This window comes from Aquila chrysaetos, chromosome 9 (genome assembly GCF_900496995.4).
Source record: "Aquila chrysaetos chrysaetos chromosome 9, bAquChr1.4, whole genome shotgun sequence".
In the NCBI taxonomy this organism is placed as follows: domain Eukaryota; kingdom Metazoa; phylum Chordata; class Aves; order Accipitriformes; family Accipitridae; genus Aquila; species Aquila chrysaetos.
The window spans coordinates 3,949,914-3,975,302 of NC_044012.1; the positions used below are offsets into that span (position 1 = coordinate 3,949,914).

Sequence of the window (25,389 nt, forward strand, 5' to 3'; positions counted from 1 at the left end):
GCAAAAAGGCAGAATATACTACATCTATACATTTGGTGGAATTTAGGAAATAATTTTTTTACAGTAACTTAAACTTGAATTATTGATGTTCTAAACTTTCTTGTTGGATAATTAGGCAAACCCTGGATGATATCTGAAATTTAATTCTTCAAAAGCTTATTTTAGTAATTTAAAATTCATCTAACAAGCTCAGTTTCTGTGGATGAGAAGTCCTAGACTGATAGAAGACTGCTGAAGTATTGTACTTTTCCATAGGAGTTAGAAAAAATTACAGCAGTAACACATCTTCTTCAAGCCACCTTAAGTACACTGTCTAAACTTGTCCCATGAAAACCACTATCAATACAAAAAAAAATTTACACTGCCAGAAACAGTCCTGAATTTCCACAAGAGACAGGTATGTTATTTCCTTCTGTAACCTCAGCGGTCACAAAACTGAATCCAAACCACCAAGTCACATAAGGCCACCAGTACTGGCACAGATTTGGCGACGCAGAAGTTAAGACCTCTGGTTCTCCAGTTTATTATGTTCTCCTGACGCCAACACAAATAAGCAGGTGCAAATCGTAAACTGTGTAGGAGTTTTAAACTTCAGGAAATTCATTACTGCCCAGAGACTGTTTTGTTCAATATCAAAATGCGGTTTCTGAATTCTTACACGAACTTCCAATCTTAACTACCAATTTAGGTATTTCATATACATCGCAGACACTCTTAAAAACATCGCTTCCTCACACAAAAATCATGGTCTCCAAGTTAAACTTTTCCACCTACAACATGCTATTCATACCCTGCCAGCAATACTCATCTTGAGGGTTCAAAGGGATGCAAAGCCAGCATTCAAACGGCCATTTCAAAAGACATTTGAAACGTTATTCTGAGAATATGTGGTGTATTTTAGGCATAGTTGTATTACAGCTGTATTTCAGCTTCTGATATTTTTCAGGGTGGATCTGTTACGAAACTCTGTTTTTGCACGAGCTTCAAGCTGGATCAGTCAGATATTTAAATAAAGATATAGCAATATATGTGTATATGCACATATGCAAGAAATCACTAAATATAAGAACCTGACACCCACAAGTTACTTCAGTGTAATTTTAAAGAAAAATATTTTATATAATCCAGGAAACTCCAGTGTTTCTAGAATTCTATATGCAGAATTTGTATTTGCAATACAGGGACTAGAGGCATATAGATAAAATACCTGCAAAGAGCCGGTAGGTTCTTTGGCCTTTAAAAATTTTACTTTTCACACCAGGAGATAGTAGCTCTGGAGGAGGAAAAAAAAAGTCACAAAGGCAATAGTTAGCAATTTTAAAATTCCATTTCAAAGGGATCAGTTATTTCTAAGAGAAACCAACACTACCATAGATTAATTGTCTTCTGCAGCCTTTAAAGAATGGTCAAGGTTCTAATACTCAGTTTGCTGACACTAACATTTACAGAAGGTTTAAAACTACCACAAAAAAAACTGAAGAAAAAGGGGAGGAAGAGATCAGACCATTCATTTCTTTTCCTTGCATTCCTGCTCTCAGAGAATGACAAAAATCAATTTCAGATTCCAAGCCATACTACAACCAGTTTTGTCAATCAAGGCAAACTGAACTAGTTCTACAAATACCCATTCTTTACACAATTTTTTAAATAAAATATTAAGTAAAATAAAAGTGTACTGTCTGACAAAGTATGCATTTCACCTGAGACGTGAGTAATTATTATTTTTATTTTTTTCCTATTTGAACCACTGGCTGGCTAACAGTCAATTTGTCCGATCAAAACAAAATGCATTTAATTTGGCAAGCTTCAGATGCTGGATTATATGAAAGTTTTCACACTTTGTAAAATAGGTATCTCTTAAGACATATAATAAAAGAATGAACTTTGTTGCTTAACCTCTGAACTCCAGCTTACTTGTCTGCCTTCAGGTTGCATTTTCTGTAAAACAACAGTTTCCTTTAATCAGCCACTATTTATTACAATAATTTGCCACTTCTCTGAATGAAATCTGACATAAAAATATGTAGTATTACTTGGCAACAGCCTTGTATAGGGACATACCCCTCATTCAACAGGATAAATTCCAATATTTGTCCTCAACAGTCTATAACCTTACTCCTTAAACCTGCAGGAAGCTCTTACTTGGCCAACCCCATGTCCAGGATGTACCACAGCTTTTAAGATCTTTCGCCATAATGTTCTTTGCAAAATGGATGCCCAAACTCATATACAGGCACAAGACTGAAACCAGAAACCTAAATATATTCTTTTTATGGGGAAAAAACACACCACCCCCCGAAAAAACTAACCAATCAACCCCCTCAAAAACCCGCACAAACCAAAAACCACCACACCACACCCCATACAAGACGTTCATCCAAATTACTAAGTTTCTAGACAACAATGGAGAAGAAATCTTGTGCACAAAGCTGGGAGGAAGAAAGCAAGCTGAAAAACACAAACAGCTATCCCTAGGAAACACAACATTACCTTTTCCCTAAAGAGGACAAAATTCTGTTCAAAAATCTTTACCTTTACTAATTTCCAGATCAACAGGATACTCAATATTCTTGATAAGCTTCTGACATCCACCAGTTTTCTCATACACAAATCGCTTGAGGTGTAAAACAAGAACAGGGGGGAGTTCTTCTAGTGTCACTCTTCGACTGATCTCCACCTAAAACATACATAGAACAAAGATGAAGAAAAACTGTTGGTTTTTGTTAGCTGCTCAAAATTACTCCTTTAAAAGACGAATAAATATTTAATTTTACATATGCTAGCGGAAAAAACACAGATTTTTTTAAAATTAATATTAGTTTATGATAAACACTGCAGTTTATGACTTAAAGCAGACTGGGTTTTCAACCAAAGTGTTGTCTTAAAGGAGAACCCCAATACCTTTTAGTAGAACGCAACGTGTTAGAATGAGCAGAGATATTTGTACTAAAAAGAGCTTGCTGGAGATCCCTCAGGAGAAACTCCTCATGACAGTTTAGTGATTAATAATTCTTAGCAAGCTATTATACTGTAATCGAAGGTCAGTAACTTGTAACCCATGTTGAATTCAGAGAACTCTGAACTGTACAAGACAACAGCACCACACCTCAGTACCCGAGGCAAAAGTTTTCACGTCTAAGAGCAGACACCTTTTTACAAAAAGCTGAATAGAAGGAAAAATAAGAACTAATCTGAATCACATCTTAATTTTCAATAGGTAAATTAATTATAATCAAAAAAGAATCTCTATAAAACAAAGGCAAACTATTAAAATAAAAGATTTTGATGTAAGCACCTAAATCTACATTTATCTTGAGAACTTCCATTGAATGCTCCAGAAATACTGATTGAAATGGAAAAGCAGTATTACAACTACTTTGCTAAAAAGTTTGAATGCTGTGTCCTTTAAAGGGCATCCTGAGCACACCTCGTGATTCCCCACTGAAATACTAGTTTCTACACCAGACTCCTGCAGTTTTAAATAGTACTATTTTTACTCCCTGCTTCTCACCAAAAGAAGCCTGAAACACTGCTGAAAAACACCTTCTCACAACGGTATCATTAAAATACAGACCTATTCACAGGGAGGATAATAATAATTAATGTATTAAGATATCAGTACTACAACATTTCAAAATTTTTTTCGCATTAACCAGAAAATATTTGTCATTCAAGAAGTTCCTCAAAAAACCAAAGTGAGCTGTTATGTAGGCTACATAAAAATGAGTAAGCCATCATGAAAAGCTGTTATGGAAGAGATTGGCAATTAAACATTTTTCTTTCTAAAACAATATGCTGGGTTCTTTAAAAGGTTCTGAAGAAAATTCAAAGAGAAAAGTACAAGTTATAACCTCACTGTTTTCTACTATATACTGATTTTTATATAATTATAACCAAACAATCCGCAAAGTTACTGTCTGAAAACCTGAAACTGAACTCAGAATTGCAGAACAAAAATGTTTTGCCTTCCTAGAAATTATGACATAAAAACATTTCTCCAAATAAATGGTTTAGGTTTTTCTGCATTTTTTTATTGAGAAAAATCTCTTTATTGTAATCATCGGCATATTATTTTTCAATACTGGCCCTCATTCTGCTCGAACCTACTAAGTGTGGAATAGAAACTATTACCTCTTTCCAAGCACAAAAAAGTAAAACCTCTTAGGATGCTGAAGCAAGCAGATTTTGTAGAGTACTTGATTTACTCATGGATTTCAGCTGATCCATTTTACAAGAAGCAATTCTACATTTGAAACAGAAATAGCCTCTACAAACTGTGTAAAATTTCACCTGTATCTCAAGGGTTCAAAATATGACCTTCTGCATCCAAAACCCATCAAACCTCTGGCAAAAGCAGCAGCTTCACTGAGCACTGAGAGGAGTTGTTTGTGTTTTGTTTTGGGTTTCTTTTAAAACCAGCAAGCCAAACAGGACCCTGTTCTTTTCCATTCAACAAGCACCTGCTGGTGCCCACCTCCTCACTTTCCAGGAAACAGCATGCAGAGTAAGAAGTTAGAAGGCAAACTCTGAAAGTGAAGGTGACAACATGAGGTTCACACAATTCTTCCATGAACTCATGAGAGCATGCATCTTCCATGCATCTCAGCATGGAACAACTTCTGCTTTTAGCGAGAAAATCCAGAGAGGCTTTATAGAGAGAAAAAAACATGCACTTGATTCACCCGGTTATTACTATCTCAAGATTTTCCTGTATTGAGCCTTTTAAATCTCAAATCTGAAGTTTTTGAATTCAGAGTTTTGTGCAAAAAGAACTTAACAGCTCCCAACCCAGGAATAGAGGATGCTGAAGACGTCACTGCAGTGGTTTAAGCAGTTGCCACTCTCTGTCCTTGGTAACTGAGCTGGCGTATGCGAACAGATGCCTGCGCCTCAGCTGCGCAGCTCCGTATTAGCTTAAACCACAGATCAAAGCAGTTTTGTGTTAACGGTGCCAGACTGAAGAGCAGCAGCTGAGGAATAAGCACATGTTCTGCTGTCCTGACTCTGTGAAGGGGCCCTCATTTCTGGCAGCAACATTACCAGCCAAAAGTGCCATAAATGTTTGTTTAGTGAACATGAGTCAGAGTCCCAAGAAAATACTTGTAAGATCCTCAAGGAGCAGTTTGAGAACCCCAAGAGACGTGAAGACTCCTTCTCAGGAGTATGTGGAAGGTAACCTGGAAAAGCAAATGAGGTAAGGCTAGTTTGTTAACTCAAGAGTCTTCAGTTTTGTTAGACAACATGAGCAAGTCTGCAAATAGGAATAAGAGACTGAAAAGAAAATCAATTCAGTCAGGATAAAAATTAAGCCCTTTAAAAAAAAAAAGCATATTAACTGTTGAAATATTCAGGATTTAACAAACTGATCTGCAAGACCAGAAGGACCAAACCAACTTTCTTCAAATGCTGATAAGCAAGTGAAATTAAATCAGAAACAGCAAAAGAATGCCACTCCATTTTAAACACCTATTTTCATTTTAAAAGCCTAATTATTTTAAACACTGCATAAAAATCTGATTTCCTGTTTACGTTAATATGGACATAAAATTCAAAATCAGCTCAAATTTATTAAAAAACAAACTTTAAGAGAAACCATCCACATATATGTAGAAGATTATTCTTTTCATATCTATAGTTTATACCCACAACTTGTAAAGAATACAGTCCAGATGAAAACAATCAGAAGACAGTAATAATTTTTAATAATGTAGTAATGATTTTTTAGCTTTATCAGTAGTCCTGAGCTCCCCTTTTGTAAAATAGAGATGAAATACTTCTTTGCAGTACATTCTGAAAATTACTGTCTGCAAAGTCCTATGCTTGTTCTACAATCAGTATGTTCAGCGTTTTCACTACAATTTTAATACAAGAATGGCTATTTCAACTTTTGAAAAAAAGATCTAAAAGACATTGTGAATGCTTGTATTTCCATTGAGACTCTAAAATATAAGCCAGACCAAACCTCCAGCACCTAATTTGAACACCCATTTCTTCCAAACCCCGTAATTGAGCACTGGGTTGTCAGTAAAGAAGTTAAAACCATCTGCAGTAAAAACCAAAAAATGAACGACTAGGAAAACAAAATCTATGTGGTAAATCATGATGAGCTTGCATTGCAAAAGTTTCTTTCACATGGAAGATAACTGGAGAAATAAATGTTCTCTAACACTCCTACTGAGTATACAAGGCATACAAATTTCAGCTATCCATCTTTAGTTTTCAAAGAAAATCCTTTCCAGCCTTCCTTCATCTAATCATATTCTCATTAGGAGTATTTAGAAAACATACAGATACAGAAATGAATGTCAGAGAGAATAACTACAACTCAAGAGCCTCCTTCCATCTTGGCCTACTGAAAGAAGTTATAAATAGCGCATACAAAACTTCCATCAGAGCAAACCATGCACATGAGAGATAATGGTTTTACTAATGCACACCATAAGCAGCAAGGCAATACCTTAGTTGGGAAAAAGTTTAATTACCCTATATCACAAGTTCTCAAACTGTAATGCCAAAAGCATGCTTTTCTTCCCATGAAGTATTTTTCTACTGCAATTACTACTATTATGTATTGTATTGTATTATTTGTAAAGTAAGATAAAAGAAATTGCAGAGCTGCACAAGAAGAGAATAGAATGTCCTAGTACTTGAAAGTGACAGAGAATCACAGGGCTTGGAGGTATCAAAAGGTCCTCCGCTCCATCCCCTCTGAATCAATTATAATGATTTCTGTAAATTCTGACTGGTGTTTCTCCAACCTTCTCCTAAAGCAGCGAGGACAACTCTACAAGCACCACATAATACCTAGTCTAGGTCCTATTCCTATTTACTGCTTGAGGATTACTGAGAAAAATCAGTCTTTTCCTTTTCAGAGCAGCCTTTGACATATTAAATTTTACATCTGGTTCCATCTCTCTACTTCCATGTTTTTTCTTCTTGATGCTGAACAGCTCCTCCCCCTCACTCGTTCCTTTTCCATCAGAAATTTTATACTAACATTCATTTTGATTGCTCTTTTCCAGATATTCTCCAACTGCGAAGAACATTTTTCTTGAACTGATGACCTAAAACTGAATACAGTATTACTGACAAGTTAGTTTTTTTAGGGCTGTGTACAGCAAACCAGTCAACTATATAGCGCCAAGGACACTGAACAGAGGTGTTACTGGCTATTGAAAGATTTCAGATTATTAATCCAGAGAGAAAGGCAGTGATCATCAGATATTTTAGTGAGGTCTAGATGGACTTCTACCAGGCCTACCACCAGTAAATATTTTCATTTTTGATTTGTAAGTGAAATGTGTAAATCAAAACCCATCGAAGATAGCCACACACACAACCATGCAAGTGTTCTGCTACAAGAGTTTTCTTCTTAAAGCTAGAGTGTACTTTCAAACAATAATCTGAAGAGCCACTCCTTTAACTAAGAACATCTGGCAATCCCCAGGAATCAGTATATTAAGATCAGCTACAAGCTATTTTACTCATAATAGTATGTATTATTGCCACAGTTCACCCTGTTAATTTAATATACGCTCCAGTAAAATCTCCAACCAATTACTACACCAACTCAGAAAACATACCTATTTACAGGCATGGTTTTGTTTAAGAGTTAGGTCTCTTCCTTTCAGTGTATGTGTTCAAGTGTAATACATTTTACCGCTGCAGGATACTTTGAAAAGGTTAGTACCTCTTTTGTTAACATAAGTAATAGTGTTCAAGTAACTATTTGTAAGGCAAGAGCTGTGTAAAAACCCTTTTAAAAAGTTTAGTATTTGGCTGTAAAAAGGGGTCAACAGAACACACCTCTTGCTTGGTTTTTGTGGTATAACCCTGGACAGACTCTCTTGCCACCAAACTTTCCAACGCATCCTGAACTGTGCGTATCTTGTCTGACTGGATATCCAGTTGCAGGGTGAAGAAAGGTTGCAGTGTAGCAGACTCCTTGGAACTCTGCTGGTAAACAACAGATCTATGGAAACAAAAAAAAAAAGTTAAAATGTAATAAAGCAGAGTAATTTTCAACAATATAGAACCTTCAAGTAAGAACGGATTGAAGTCTACTTTAGTAACTTGATTTATAGTTAATCCAAAGCAACACATACAAATACAAGATTAAGGATAAGTTTCAATGACTTGAATCCACTTTACCACAATTTAAATGTTTTTCACATCCACTTAGAGCATACTGAATGGGATAATATTTGAATTGTTTTATTTATGCAAGGACTAAACCAGTTGTTGGATAAGCATCAAGTTTAAAGAAAAATACTGAAATTTTTGATAATGCATTTAAAAAGATTCACCAGTGGACTCTTTTTGTTAAGAGTTTTGAAATTATGTTTTCCAACAGATCTTTAGAAGTGCAAAATACTAGTGCTTATCTAACTGCATGTTCTACTGTAAAAATTACAACTGATGCCAGATTCTCCAATAAAAATACACAAATTCTGTAGTCACTTCATTAAAACCAATTTCACAGTGATTTTAAATTGTTTGCTTAAATCTTGCCATAGGAAGTATGAACTGTGCTCCATCAAGGACTGGCATTTCCTTTTCCTCCCATCACTTTCTGTGTCCAGGCTTTGTCCATTTACTCCTTTGTACATAAATTGGAGTTGTTTGGAAAACTGACAGGAGTAACGACCTAGGGCATGAGAACATGTTTCCTGTTTTTTTGTTTTTATTTTTGTTTGAAGTGTATTCAGTTGCAGCCTTTAAGTAGCCTGGCTTGGTGATCATCGTCTTGTGCAACGAGACAGTACACTCTTCAGCCACAACATCACTGCACTAAGTGAACTCTTTCTGATTTTCGTTTCTCTTACACTTCGCTGAAAACTTAAAACCATCAAACATGGCTCAAGAATTTTTTTATTTTATTTTGAAAGCAGTACTTGCATCAAAAAGCTCCAGATCTACAAAAATGTGGTTTTATACAGCCAAAGAAATCATTCATTTACAATATTGTTACGCTTCTCACAGTGCCTTTACAAAGCTTGAAAGTAAGATAATTAACATAGTATTAATTCATGTAGCCATGCTGAAATTTCTCCAGGTCACGTACAATATGTTAACATATGGGTTTAATGCCTGTACTGCAAACTCCTATCAAAAGAGCCCCTTGACTCAGGCAAAGCCCTGAAGCACAAACAGAAAGCCAATGCATCTTTATATTGGCAAATATATATCCTTTAGAGGAAAGACAGCGTATGAAAAACAGTAGCATCTTTATTCCAGTTTAACACTTCCTCCTTGGCTATATTTAAGGACAAAACCTTCAACACATGGCAAGTGCAGTGTTTCAACAAACAAACCCTTCACTGTTAAGTCTTGCTGCTTTTGGATACACTTCCCAAACCCTTTTTAAGCTAACCATTATTTAGTGCAATAATCAACAGAAAAATGCTAACAACTCCCAACAGTTTTCAAGTCCATGTATTAAAGATTCAATTAATAATATGGATAATATTCTGAAAGTATAACATTCAGGAATAATTATTATTATTTTTATTTAAATTGCAACATTTCTTCAAAACATTTTCTTCAAAAAGATATGCAGAAATTTATTTGATAGCAAAACCTTAGCTGGACTATGATTTTCTGTAACAATACCACTTATTAGAATAATTACAAGTTTCAATTGGTCAAGGGAAAATGCATCATTTTCAATGAATAATTACTCTCAGGTCCTGCAAGAACTCTACAGTAAGAATTTTTCAGGAATGCAGGCACTGCCCATTGCTACCCTGCTTAAACTAAAACAATGTAATTGATGTATTTTCTTCTAAAATAACAGTGCATTTGAAGGGAAAAGTTGGTACTACTTACGGAAATATTTAGCAGACTCCTAACTGGCTTGTGAGCTAGCTTGCATAACAAATACTTGAAATTCACACAAACTGAAAGTCAAAAGGGACTCCTGCACATGAACAAACCAGACCCTGATAGAACTGTGTATCTTTGTACTTAAATGTGTAAGTCTCACATTGCTTAAGGAAGACTTTTGGGGTTGTTGGGGGTCTTTTAAGCAATTGTGCCTAAACAGGCATTTAAAAGACAATTAAAGCCTTGAGAGGACAGCCTAAAGTTTCCCAAGCCAAAAGATGCCAATTCAAACCATGTTTTCCTAGCTGCTTTTTCCATTCGATTTTTCCAATTTCTGATGCTTTCCTTTAGTGGAATTCTACTGGTAATTCTGTATTCAATCCTTCCTACCTCCACCCTCAGCTTCAGAGGATGAAGCTTTCCAACATCACAACATGGGATACTGTTTCTGCAGTAAACCCTGTGACCTGGTTTGGAGGCTAAATAAAGTGGGTGTGGTGACAGCAGACAACAGATGTTGGATTGGACCCTGTGGTTCTGTTGCTCAGTGCAAGTTTTTGCCTTTTTTCAGTATTACCTTTGCTGTATGTCATTTTCTGTGGACTTCTGCAGAAGACAGAGTTCTCTTGGTCTTCTTAATTTAAAAACTAATGGAATCATGTAAAGATCTAAACAATTCTGACCATGATAAATATACTAAGGGTATTAACAATACCTTGGGTATGTGAACATACCATCAATGTGGAACTTCATCAATACGTACAAACATCTGTCTGCCAATTTCTATGGAAAATATCATTTTATTTGCCAGCTGTCTGACTCAAATCCCAGAAGAATAATTTCAGTGCATTTCACAGGCAGAAGGCACTAGCCCACATTATTCACACCTCTAGACTGAATACCTGGCAACACGGAGTCAAACACTAGCAATTAAGTGTCTGTCTCCAATTTAAAAATAATTCTTCAAGTCTAGTATTTTTGTTTTGGAATATGTTTTTAGCAAGTGTTTACCTTGCTTTCATTTTAAATTACACATTTCTTCAAACAAGTCATAAGGCTTCCTTTCCAATAAATATTCTTTCAGTATCTACTTTCTGCCTTCATCTGGTATCAGACCTGAATACAAGTAATGTCCCACATGCTTTTCATTCCTGTAACATCTTGTAGTAATTTACATTTTTCCAAACTTCTTTCGCCTTTAACATTTATTAACTATTACACCTAACTTTCCTGCCTCTGGGAAGCATAAGTGTCTAAATAACCAAAAGTTTATGATTTTTAATTTTATGTCATTCATTTACTGACCAGATTTAACTCTTTGCAAATCTCACTACCCCTTAGTATCCTTATTTACAAAACGAGTCAAGACTCCTCAGAGGTCACAAAAATTAGGTAGCTGTAAAGTTCTTTGGAATTCTTAGACATTAATATGCAAAGCATACATATTTCAAACTCCTCCTCTATATGCAATTCAGGGCTTTTGTTCTCTAAACTATCTGTTCTTTTAAGACACTTAAAAAGATTCAGACTCTACAGTAAGTCATAGAATCATTTGATCATTGATCAATCCTTTGATCATTCTGTTCCATCTTCTGAACTCTCTCTTGCATAACAAATGCTTCATGGTAGAATGTTCACCTCTCCTGGCCTGAACAAACTGTGTAGCAGTCTCTTCCATCCAACTATTCAATAATGGTGAAAAATACAGAAAGCAAAGCAGAGGAAAATGTTAAATGTAAAGGCAAAGAAGCCTATGGCCTCAACAACTTTCAGAAAAAAACACTATACCTTATATGACCACCAAAAATATCCGTAATTGGAGTCTGAACAAAGTCAGCCTGTCGAGTGACTGATGACTTGTTGCGAGGTCCTACTTGCTCCCATTCATCCTCACTGCCTTCCCCTTGTTCATCTTGCTCCTCTTCTTCATGAACAGTCTGAGCCTCAGGGCCATTGGAAACTGAGAGTTCTTAAAGTGAAGAAGAAAAAAACCATATTGGTATTTTACAAATAAAACATGTATACAGATAAAGAATTTAAAAGGCAAAAAATCCAATTCAAATAATTTTCAGATGATAAAATGTTTTCATAGATCATGTATTTGAGAAAGTAAATGAGAACAAGTATATTCCAGGCTCACTCACAGCTGGACATATCCATGCATTAACACAATACAGCTCACTGATGACTGTATGTAAACAAATGTAGTTTTCTAGCAAAGTTTGATATATTTTTAGTAGCAAATTTATGGGGTAGAAAATTAGAAAGTCAAGTGTTATTCTGGAAACATAATTATGCCATTATTAAATACAACTCCTTTTCTGCACAGATATTTTACAGGGAACCCAAGGCTTAGCAAATATTTTCTTTGCAAGTGCCAAAGTCAGGAGGCTATAAACTGCACACAGCTAAAGAACAAAATATGAAATGATCATTTTATATCATAAAGAATTTACCCTACTAATGAGAAAGTGGGTAACTAGTGATCTTAATTCTATGAAGACTAAGCGTTTTGCTTCATTTTTAATAGGGGACCCAAACATAAAGCCACTGTAAAATAAAATGGCATTTTACTCTGCATAAATTCTAATACTTCTTCCAAAGAAAATTTTTCTCCAATTTTGTCAATAAGAATTTTAAAATAAGTTGGTATGTTTTGTTTTATATTAGATGGAAATTAGCCATTAGTCTAGAAGTTTCCAGTTCAAAAAAAGATCTTAACAGTGGTTTAAAGATCAGTGAAAAAACACACCGATATATTTTTGAACTACCATGGAGAGAGCCAAAACCCCAGTAAACAACTGACATTGCAGGTATTATGAATGGCAGACAAACGTACCTATGCTTAAGACAAGACTAGTCAGCTTGAGTTAGCCTCAAATAATGCTCAGTTGAGCTCAGTAAAAATTTGCAATACAGAAATTCGTTGTTCAGGAGGACCAAGTGTATGACTTATTGTCATTCAGAGTATTTACAGAATGATAATGCTTTTCCAAATCCCAGTAACACTTCAGATCATTCATAAATTGGACAGAATGGACTCATTTTATCCTTCGGACACATTTTAACAAAAGATTATTTGTTAATGTCTTTTGAGTCCCCTAAAACATGGCACTCTATCCCTATCTCAACATCTACTCCAACCATTTACTCTGTATTACAGAATCACAAAAAAAGGAGAATATCTGAAAGAAATTAAGTTTGCTACAAAAAAAAAAAAAATCCACTAACTTTCATTATGTGGAGAGAGAAGTTTCTTTAGGGTCAGCATTTCTTCATGTAGTCCATTGAGGATAAATCCCAAGTATTCTTCAGCATCCTCTTGCCTGCCCTAAATAAAATGTTTTTTTCAATTATTATATGACGTTTTCATTTTAACAGAAGGTTAATGACATGGAACATCTAGCCTTCTCCTGTAAATTTAGACTGAATAGTTGGTAAATTAGCGAAGTTGTAAAATTAAATAAAGTTTAAATTTTACTATAACAAACCCTCATTAACCTGCCATAAGCAGTAAGTACACACATAAGCTTGACCTGGAAACAAGCATTTCTGCTTTCTTTTCAATACAAGTTCAATTTAACATCCGAGTTGGTAATTTTTTTTTTTGTTTTGGTTTTTTGGGCTATTTCTTTAAAAAGTGATATTAAAAGTTGGTGTCAAACCAAGGCCAAATCAAAAGATGGTTTGAACTATTATCTTTTCTTTAAATTAAAACTAAACGTGAAATAGTATTTTGAAGTCTCTGTGGACCTTCAACCATTCCAAGCTGAATCCCAAGCAGAAATGAACCACTGTTCATTTCTTAAATATAAATCAATAGGTACCTTCTTTATAAAAAGAGATATTCCATTCCAATAGTAATTTATTATTCTGACATATCGAACTGCCAAACTTGTAATTAACATCTTCCTATAATTTAAGTCCCAAGACAGTCTGGCTTCATTATAATGAACTATCAACTAGTTGATTTTAGTGGTATTTAGGCACAGAACCTGATGTATGGCTTTATATTGTTTTAATGACAGTTACTGCCTTGCAATGCAATTACAGAAGTCAAAGATTTGTAAGTCACACCTTTTCTGACAGACTTGACTTTATAACCGTCAAAAGTCTATAAATGTATGTAGGTTCAAAGGCAGCTCCTGGTCGGATGTCTCTCACAATTTTATCACCTAAAGCTGCAAGGGAAAAAAGAAGTACATAAAAATAACAATATATAGAAGTTTTTCTACATTATAGCTTAACACTCTCTTCACACATCACTAGATTTTGGAATCCAAAATTATTTTTTATTAAGTCTTATTACAATTTTAGTGACTCAAGCTCAGAATTCATAAGATACAACTCTCTTATCCATACACATTTTTTTAAAAACGTCTTATGTCACCCTACATAGACTTACAGATGGTCTGGAAAAGTTAGTACTCTTTTTATAGTCAGCACTCTGAAGATTAGCAAGAACATCCATAACCATCATAAAAGAATAATTCTATTTGAATTTTTGTACTACTTTTGTACTCAAAGAACACTTCCTTAAGTCTTTTATACATTTGTAATTCCAATAGATCACTTTTCCTCACTGCAGAGGAAAAACAAAAAAACCAACAAGGAACAGTTTGACAGAATGTTCAACCTAGTGGCAATACAAGGCCTCAGAAACTATATTTGAAAACTACACAATACAATAAAATGACCTAGAACTATAATAAGTTGCATAAGACAGTAAGATTTGTTTTACAGAAACAAAACTTAAGCAGCAAACCACAGAAATGTCTGAACTGTTTGGAAATCACTGGAATAACCAGCTCCTTGTGATATTTTCTTATAATGTTACATAAACACATTCCTGAAACTGTTCTTTATTTCTATAAGTTATTAATACAACAGATTTGGTTCAGAGATTAAAAAATGAAACCTACAAGATAATTTATTTGCATCAAAAAACCCCATTCTATTCCTCACTACATAATCATCACTGATCCTAAACACATGTTAGCAAGACCCATACACTTCTGAAGTTTTCACACTGAAATAGTGCATAGGATAGGGAGGAATTAAAAGCCACGATAACATGCCTGCAGGCAATCTCTAACTGCTAAAGAGACCTATTATGGCCTCATTTTGTTCCAAACAAAAGTAAGTGTTTAATATTTAAGGAAAAGTGATAGAATTGAGCAAGTTGATAAACCAAACAGCTAGGAATATGTAAGGAAGGAAACGGAGTAAAATACAGTGAATATCAAATTATTTTGTTACAAAGGGCATGTTCTTAGAAGACATCTTAACATTTAAGCTAATCTTCAACAAAAACTATTCTTACTGCACTTGTACATTTAGTCTACCAAATAAAAGAAAAAATTTAAGGTGCAAAACCTATGACTTCTTGACATGAATCACCAGTAAGAAAACACATAACACTGACAGAAAAGCAGTAACAAACTTTTTAAGATATCAAGAAACGCCAAAAGTCCAAAGAGCCATCAAGGGGTTCAAGCACCAGTATTTAAATGTCTTAAGTACATCACACAATGCAGATCCTTACCACAAAGCCTTCTTATCATGATTTTAAGACTTTTCTCCCTCTATTACCACTCACCTTGTTTTGCTTTAGGAGGTACAGGCATATTAGTGAACTCATTCATTAAACGAACACTGAAACAGAATGGAAGGAACAACTAGACATGAGCAGCAAGTTAAGACTTAGAAGGACAAATAATAAAATTAGATCATTGTCATTACTGACCGCCAAAAAAAAACCAAACCAAAGAATATCATAATAAGTCTGAGTAAAGTTCACACAAAAATTAACCTGATCATTGCCAATGAAACCAAGGTGTTAGGTTAGTTCTTGCAGCTCTCACGGTTCAGTTTTGCATATTAAACACTATTTAAAACTGGTCTTCCTCAGGCAACAGGAACTATCTTCCTTGACTAGTCAAGCAATTGTAAAATACCAAGTTCATTATAAAAACCATGTATCACCAAAAAAACCCACAAAAAAGACTTCTGGATACATATCAACTTTCAACAATTGCAGTAAACAATCATCTGTTAGATATTTCTGAATGAGCTTAGTCAGATCACAGATTTATTTTATATTTTTTTTTAACAAGCTACTTACAAACTGTCTATCATTGGTGTTGAGGTACACGGCCGCTGTGATTTTGAATACATTGGAATGGACTTCATTAAATGATACATTGGAGGGCAAGCAACCAAGGCTTGCAGGGTCTATGCAGTGGCATTAAGGAAATATTCAGAAAATGTAATCTGCATGTTAACCAAATATTCAATTATATTTAAAGTTATATGCAAAACAAAGCTAACTCTTTATTATGTAGACCAATCCAATAACTAAATTGGAACAGATGGATGGACTTTTATCATAACATTAACTAATAATGCAGAGAAGTTATACCAAAAAACCCTGGCATCTTGTAACATGCAGTGATTTCGCTGGCACGTCAATAATGTCAAAAACTTTAATTAAGGGGAAAGGAAACATTTAGTCCAGGAGCAGGAGAGGAAAAGAACCTTCATAGGAAAGACTTCATAAAATTAACAATTTGAAAATTGGCAAGTGATAACCTGTAACATGCTTTCTGAAAAGAATGGAAGAAGCCAGCTGACAGACTTCAAGTTAAAGGTGATGATTCACCCCCATAACCAAACCAAACCAAAAAAACGCGCTGATGTGAAACATTCTGCAGTGTAAGGAAGAGTTTGGAGTAACCAGTAAAACTACAGCCTACGTTGGGAGAAAATACTTTAAACACATCAAAGTCTGTGCTACTCAGCAAGAACAGTGAACAGAGGAAATGTATTAAAAGACTGGAGGGGCAGTGAAATGACAAAAAAGGCAGCAACCTCTACAGCTAGAGAGATATATTAACTTGGTTCCTGTAGTGTGCAAAAATTGAGTAACAAATTCCCATGTAACATTTTAAGACTAAAAAAATGGGAGCTAATACATACAATCACATGAGTGCAGAACTGGTTACATGAGATAAAAGCTGACGTTTAAAGCACGATTGCTGGTCTGGAAATGCGTTATTAGGTTCTGCAATGATCAGTCTTGAAATTGGTCGTAATATTTTTCACTAGCAGTTAAAGTATCCTAATTAACAATGGCTCACTGCAAGTGACAACATAAGCAATAGAGATACATTAATAAAAAAATTATTATTGATAAAATTATCATAAGACAGCAGTGAAAAAGGAAGATTTCTGTTACCCAAGGTACAAGTCGCTTTTGCAGGGGAATACAATTCTAATACATTAAGAGTGAGCTAATCTTCCATCCCTTTGTAAAAGGGTTAAACACCACATTTACACAGTTGATATGATAGACAGCCTGCTCAACAGAAAACCAAATGATCCACTTACCAAATCGCCAAAACAAAGCCTAAGAGTAAGAATAGTTGACTTCATGTACAAAAGAGCTATAACGACTTAAGTTGACGCACAAAGAGTCATGAGTAAACATAACCAGAAATTACAAGGTTTTCAGTCATGAGGAAGTTAACAGTTCTGAAGTATTCTGACAGAGGTAACAGACAAGTTGCAAACAAGATTGTGCAACCAGCTGCAGGGGAACCCTGGACACACGGTTCAATGATCCAAAATACGCCTAGATTTCTAGATGCTACCCTTAAACATTTTAACCACAGTAGTAGGATATGGGAAGACAAACACTTCTATAAAATACTTACCAGAATAATCCAGAAAAACTTTGACAGATATAATATACAAATTTTAACTTAAATGTATTAATTTTTTCCAAGGTAAGGATACAGCATTGATGTAGCACCAGTTTCCTTTGTTGATCAGCCCTCGCGGTTGCAAAGACACTGGTTTATGTATTAGTCTTACATTTTCCAGTATTTCTGCAGAATGAGAAACAGTAAATTGAGCATCAACAAAATGCATGTGCTAGCCATCAAAATAAATATCTGTTGACGCATTACAAAATATTTCAAATCAATTAACAAGATTCCCAGAAACTTCAGCAAATAATTTTTGCTCCATTTAAACACTGCTCATATTTCAAATCAGACATATTTCTTCAACCAAAGACATCCTGGAATTTGGGTCAGGAGGATGCTGGTACAAAAACTAATCATTGTAATTTCAAAACTGAGATGACCTATTTGTTTTCAGTTTTCCTAAAACCAGATACTTTTATTTATATAGATATAGATATAAAAGTATCATTAGCAGTAATCCCTTGCCACCAATTATATGAAGTATTTCCCAAATTCTTCTGCTTTGACGAGAGATGAAGCTGATACAGCAGTCTCAGTTTACAAGTTTCAACACTACCTTACAACAAAAATACCTTAGTGCAAACAGGACAGACAGATGTTAACGTGGTCTTTGGAACAATATGTTTTATTTACTGGTTTAAGACTTCCAAAATCTACAAGATAACAGGCTTAGATAATATAATGTGTACTGTTTTCCTGCCTTCAAAAACTTCAGCAATGGCCTGAGTTTAAAAATTAGAAACCACTGCACATAAATAAGTCTGTCTCAGTTATGAAACTGAGAGCAACAGGGGAAAGATTTTCCAGGAAGTCTGACCTGTTATTTAGGTACCTAAATAAAAACTGTTTAAGGAAAATATTGGATCTGCTATATTTTAAATTTGCAAAATAAGGACAAGAGGTATACAAGACAGACTAAAACATGCAAATAAACATAGCAATTGTCTACCAAGGAGGTTATTTATTTTTACAATAAATGTGAGAGCCTCTAAAGCCCTTATATGCTACACTACATAAACTTAGAAGTTTGAGCTGTTCACTAGAAGGACTATCGAAACAGACAAGATAACATGACATAGGTGGAAAAGCAGTGGCACAAAGCCATGACTAAGCAGAGGAGGTGGCAGAATTGCAAACAAAATCCATGTCCTGCTACTTGCAAACTATCTCTTTACCAATAAGATCATATTTCCTGATGACACCACCAGTTCTAACCAAATAAAAACATGCCAAAAAATAGAAAATATTTAAATCAGTCTTCTATTACATAAAAACTCTGACACCTGAAAGGGCAGACAGCAAAAAGATGTAAAAGGGAAGACATCAGCACCTAGCACAGATTCAGGTGAAAATTCTTCTGCAAGTGTTGAAATGTATTTGTTATTAAATTATTAATGCTCAAGTATTTCAGAATATATTGTTAAAGCAGCGAAGTTTGAAACGTGTTGTGCACACATACAATCTTTTTGTTAATATAACTAGGATATTAGGATAACAAATAACTATAACTAGGAAAATTAGCATAAAAATTATGAAAAAGGTATTTATTTTTAATGTCTATCAGTAACTTTTTAGGTTAACTGTGTTTTTCCCCATTTTTGTATCATACTAAATAAGAATGTTATTAGGACCTTTAGCATCCTCTTGTGGTCATAAAACTGCTTTGTAAACAATGTCTAGAGCAATTACAGCGAGTTTTGTTTCTTTCAACAAAGAATTATTTTTGTGTACAGCAGTTACATTCAATACCACATTTTCATCTCACATCTAACATTTACACAATAGCTAAAGGAACTTTTAACAAGAGTATCGGAAGAAAAAAACCCACTTGCAACCATGAGAAAACCTTCTTAAAATTTCAAAGCCTGTTATAAAGCACATGTCACTAACCAGAAAGAATTCACATTCACTTTGGTGGATACTGACTTGTGAAACATAGCCTTGATTTGAAAACATATCTATCTAGAATAATATTATCATATTTAGAAATTTCTGTTGGTAAACAGAAAACATTTTGCTGAAGTTTATTCACCAGGTGGGGTTATTACAAACACCTGTCACATTTTGGGGGGGGGGGGGGGGGGGGGAGATAATTCCCTAATCAATGCAAGTCCAAAGTTTAACAAAAGAGAAACCCTGTGGATATGGTCTCCATGCTGAAGAGATATGTGTTACAAGTTAGCAATTTAAGGCTTAGCTTGAGACTATTATTTGGCAAATATCACATATGTCACTCACATCTTTCTTCATATCCAGACGATGATAAAAAAATGCCAGGACAACACTGCTAGATAACCCTACACAAAATCAGTTTCTGCAAGAATGCATTTTGATAGTACAACAGGATAACTTTCTGAAGTTGTTTATAAAAAAGCCCAAACCTTGCTACCCTCCCTGCCACAATTACTTCTAGTGCTTACCTAGCTTTATTAGTAACAAAAAATTTTCTACTATGTAACATTGAAACACACCTTTGTTACAAATTAAACTAAGTAATTCTTGTCTTGTTCACTACAGTCTTGGGAGAGCAGTGACTTGTCATCTTCTTTATGAATTTGTTTTATGTATTTGAAGTTACATCCATGATGACTCCAACAATCTCATCCGAGACAAAGTAAATACAAATTTTCCATGTTTGCCAAGAGAGTATGGTTTTCAAGTCTTACTTCTGTTTTCGCTGCTGCACTATTACACCTTCCTTGAGAAGTAATGCCCAAAGACTGGCATTTTCATTGAGTCCTCAACAGCAACAACAGAATTATAGTTATCTTCCATCTTTTCCATGTAAATTGGTATTAACACACAGTGGAAAAAAACTTTGTCATCTTCAGCTTTACTACAGACACTTATCAATTCCCTAGAACTTACAGATCCTTTTATTCTCTAATACTATTACCAACCATTTATTCTTTGTACTGTATGCTTGCATTTGATTTCTGTTCTGGTGTATTCTTCCATACTTGCATTTACTGGATTCCCCCCCTCCTAATTTAAAATCATTCCAGATTTATTCAGATCTTAAATGTTTGTGTTCTTCAATTCATCTGAAATTCTCCCTGCTGTAAACAAATTTTACGTGCACTGTTAATTCCACCATCATCCACAATGAAAACACTGCAAGAAAACATGACTCAGAAAATCTTCTTAGACTCTCCCATTGAAATTTTTCCTAAAGTTACCAAGAACAGTTAAAAGACTACTCAGAGAACAGCTAGTTTTCCAATCACTTATTTCCCTAGTTACTTAGAACATTAGATAAGGCATTATTAACTATTATCAGGTTTGGCAAGTGAAGCCTGGAAGAGAGCCTTATTTTTTACAAATATGGACTATTTATAACCTTACTGTCCCTTAGAAATGAATTATTAAAATGTTTGTCCTAGCATCTAAATTAGGCTAAGGTATATAATTAGTACAGTTGTCCCTTTCTAAATATGCAAGTGCTGTACCTTACTTCTCTACCATTCTGATGCTATCTGCCTTGAGTTTTGCCAAATAAACATCAATGGGTCATAGTTTGCTTTAGAAGTTCGTTTAACTGGTTCACTAGTGGTGCCAGTAAAGCTCACCACACACCTTACCCACTTGCTAAAATTAACCCTTTGGTATTTTTTTCTCAAGATTAACATGAAATTTCTTTGTCTGTTCTATTTATCTTCTAGTCCTGATCTTCATCTCCTTATCTTACGTAGCTTTCATTTAAATTTGAGGACTAAGAAACCACAGACCTTTGCAGTTGAATCAAGTAGCATTAAACAATCTTCAAGGTGTCTGTGAATCGTTAACCTCCCTTGTAAGAACTGGTGAAATTACAGCACAAACCAGCAATTTGTCCCTGGAAAAGTAACTTATCTTCTTGTGTCCTGAGCAGCTGTTCTAAATAAAAACCGTACAGAAAAGCCTCAGAGCTCCAACATCAAGTCAGAAGATTTGCTAATTTTGCTTGCTAAACTCGAGATACTTTAGGTCTAGATTTTACCTGTGTTTAGCACCCTACGGCACTTGTGGTCAAAAATTCATTCCCATTGGCACGAGTTGAAACTGGTGAATTCCCAGCAAATCCAACAACAGGATCTCAACTCAGCCACACAGAAAACAAGGAACACAATCAGCAGCTACCTATGAAAAACATACAGGATTGCTATATACCCTTATACAATGATGTTAACCTAGGCAAAAGATTTGAAATTAATTATGTACAGAACAGAGCAAATTATCTGTCTGGAAATCATAAATTGAAACTCATGTAACACATTTTAGAGTGGGGGGGTATGAACAAAGCACTAATGTACCCATTTTACAAACAGGACAGAGAACATTAAAAAAAGAACAGACAATGAAGAAAGTCACCTTTTTCCACAGAGCAAAGCACTGATTACATGGCATTCAGATCTTCAAGTAAACGTTTTATACTGAAATCAGTAGCATCTGAATTACAGGAATTGCAGCAATATAACTCCTACCTAAATCAGCTACAATGAGAAGATGAATTCCTTTTCACTGAAAAAGGATCTATACTCAGACTGTTCCTCTGCAAAACCAGCTAGCCAACAGTGAAGGTGCAGAAGAAAACTGTATAAAAATTACATTGCTATTTCAATACATTAAAGACAAAATAAAAAGCTCTGCTCCCACCTGGTGGCAAAAAATAGTATGGAAACAGTAAAAGTCTAGAAAGTTAACTTAAAGCTGAAGCAACTTGGACAAGAGGAAAAAAACCTTTTCATCTATGGCAAGCAGTTCTAGCTTTATGATTGTCACAAAATAGTTTTAAGTTAAAATTCACTACCAAATGATAGCTTAAGATTCTAAGAGTACAACAAACTCCACATGTATGGGTTCATACAAGCCACAATCACCTGGTTATACTTTTTTTTTTTTTAATACAGTCAACTGCATTTGTAACACCTAAGTAAAAAATACGCAGAAATATAAGTTATTCCAACAGCTTTCCTCTCAACAATTTTAAGTAGTGAAACCATTACTGAGTAAGGAGGGGATGAGAGACAGGCATATACTTCTGGGTATTCTGAATAGAAATCTCCAGGTCAGCTTCTGGTTACAGTAAAAAATTTTGACTTGAAGCTGTCACACACAAAACACTATTGTACTTGTAAATTAGCTTGTAGCATAAATAGCAGGATTTTGTACAAGCCTTTTCACATACAGAGTATTTCACAGATTTAAAAAAATTATTTTTGTTCCAACACTCACCAGTCAGTGACACAAAATGCAACCAACTGGATATTCTTCCTCATGTTTTCTAACTGAATCTGCAAAAACGATCTCATGCACATTCTAGCATTTCTCATTAGAACCACAAATATGACAGGACCAACTGTCAAAACCCTTATGTTATGCACTGCCTTTCCTGATGTACCCTCTGGACAGTTTCTTGTGGTTATTCTTGAATAGGCAATAGCTAGCATTGTTTCTGAATAAAATAATAGTTTATAATGGTGAAGGATAATTCTTCAAAATTTGAAAGACAGACCTCTCAAACAGCAAATCAGTAAATATAAAAACTATTTCCTCAATTAGAATTTCTGAAGCAAGACCTATTTAGACATTACACTTAAGGTACTGTAAGAGTCCAGAAATTTCAGCTACTTTGGCATAAACATCAGTGCTCTTCCCTTCTTGTAACAGAATGCATTACAAGATTGTAAATACTGGATAATATAACACACCATTTTCAGAACAAACTTTTCTAACATAATTCTCCTTATTACAATAGCACACAGCTGAATGCAACCAGCCTATTTAAAAATCACAGATCACTTAAAAATATTGTTTGACAAGTAGCAATAGTTTTACCACATCTGGGATAATGACATGGTAACATCCTGTTGGAATGTTTACGCAGGGGGATACAAAACTAGCTTATTTAAATTACATCTTCCATAGCAGTGTTTGAACAGTCATCTTACTAAGAACATTAACAGAGGAATCTTCTCTATCAATACAGCACGCTCCTGTTTACAAGCAGAGTTAATACCCTTCCAGTGTAACATCCACTCGTGTGTATTAACTATACCTGCAATCTTTATGGCTACAGGATCCTCTGAAACTGGAACAGGTCCCTCTTTGACTTCAACCTGTTTTTCAGGGACCAGAGTAGATGTGGCAGGAGGGGTATACTTAGTCTCAACATAGACCACAGATGTGGAAGCAGAGGGCTTGGAATTGTGAAAAAGACTAGCCCACGATTTTGCAGGCTGATTAACAGGGACTGATCCTGCAACCGGGACTGTTGCCTCAGTAGTAGGTGAAGCTTCCTCAGGCTTAGCTTGGTCTGAGTCAGTGCTTTCCACAGTGTGCAATTCTACCCCATTGGCAGCTGTGTCCTCACCAGAGGATTCAAGTGTTTGTCCATTAGTAACGCCAAGATTTTCAGTAGTATCAGTACCAGCATAAGACTGTACAACAGCTGTCCTTAAAGGGCTATCTCTGCCAGTCTCTGAGGGGATGCAAAACTGTTCAGAATTAGTAACACGGCATACCTCAGGCTGCCCTGCAGTCCTGGTATTGTCTAGTGTGCTAGAAACAGAATCATCAGAGACGGCTTCATTAACGAAGTCCACAGAGTTGTCCGGGCTGTTGCAAGTCCTTGGTGTGGCCAGGGAGGGTATATCTCCCGTCAGTTCCGTATCCTCCGTGCTTATACTGTTTAGTCCCGATGAATTTGCATGGCCATTTACAAGAGCTTCTGTGGGAGCAATGCCATCGCTGACATCTTCCAAGTAACTGTAGTATCCAGGGGGTCTTTTTTTCTTCTTTTTACGCTCCCTTTGCCCAAGGCCTCCAGACAAGCCATCGTTTTCAGCGTTAGAACCGCTGTCCAAAGCGAGGGTTGGATCAGTGAACTGGCAGTCAATGGAATTGTAGTTTGTTTCACCGAGAGTATCATCAGGGGTTTTCTGAGCAGGTGCACAACTGAGAATGAATTCTGGAGCCTGAGGATTCAGAGTACTTGAAATACTGTAGTCGGTGTTATTTAGTACAGATGACTGTGTCTCAATAACTTCATTAACACCAAATTCAATCCTCTGATACTCTTCCCCTGGAAAAGCAAAAGCAAACCTAACTTAGTGAATGACATCTAATCAAAAAGCTACAAAATCAAGAAAAAAACCCTGTATTTTCCTGCAACTCAGAAAACAAACTACATTCCCTCGAACAAAAATAATTCTTATTCTCTATCTCAATCCTGAAGGCTATTTCAAAATGTCATTTTCTTAAAGACAACAGAGTACGATTCAGGTTTTCTTGAACAGAGTACGTAATTTTCCAAATCACTGCACAGTTCCTGCAAATAACACTTATTAAATTCACCTATTAAAAAAAAAAAACATTAAAGCTCAATGACTTTAGCAATATTCTGCATTAAGTTAATTACTGGATAATTGCATATAAAATATAGTGCAATATTTAACTCCACACTGCTTCTAAAGCCAGTCTTTTCCACTGACAGTTACAAAATCCAAGCCTTTACCTGTTTAACTTCTAAAAATATCCATGTGTGGAGTTTGGTTTGGGGGGGGGGGGGGGGGGGGGCGTGCTTTGGTTTTCCTGGTGTGTAAAGACTTATCATCATCCTTAATAACTGAAAAATATTTTCATTAATTGTATGGAAACACTGCAATTACAGCTTTTGAAACTCTAGGCTCATCAATAACTTACTTAATTTTATCACAGTTGAATTTATTACTATATGAGAATACGATATATATGACTGTATGATTCTAAGACAAGAAATACAACAGATACGCCTCAACATAAGTCAGCGTTCAAC

At 35.2% G+C, this 25,389-nt stretch overlaps 1 protein-coding gene across 1 annotated transcript in view; it reads right to left on the bottom strand.

The window, feature by feature from the left end:
- USP10 (ubiquitin specific peptidase 10) overlaps positions 1-25,389 on the bottom strand; it is a 56,652-nt gene that overhangs the window by 2,342 nt on the left and 28,921 nt on the right. The window contains exons 4-13 of the mRNA XM_030025585.2: positions 23,632-24,657; positions 17,623-17,714; positions 15,950-16,059; positions 15,425-15,480; positions 13,903-14,006; positions 13,057-13,156; positions 11,614-11,794; positions 7,807-7,972; positions 2,533-2,677; positions 1,208-1,273 (exon numbers count right to left, since the gene is read on the bottom strand). Of these exons, the coding sequence (XP_029881445.1) occupies positions 1,208-1,273; positions 2,533-2,677; positions 7,807-7,972; positions 11,614-11,794; positions 13,057-13,156; positions 13,903-14,006; positions 15,425-15,480; positions 15,950-16,059; positions 17,623-17,714; positions 23,632-24,657 (2,046 nt within the window). The remainder of the gene's footprint in view (positions 1-1,207; positions 1,274-2,532; positions 2,678-7,806; positions 7,973-11,613; positions 11,795-13,056; positions 13,157-13,902; positions 14,007-15,424; positions 15,481-15,949; positions 16,060-17,622; positions 17,715-23,631; positions 24,658-25,389) is intronic.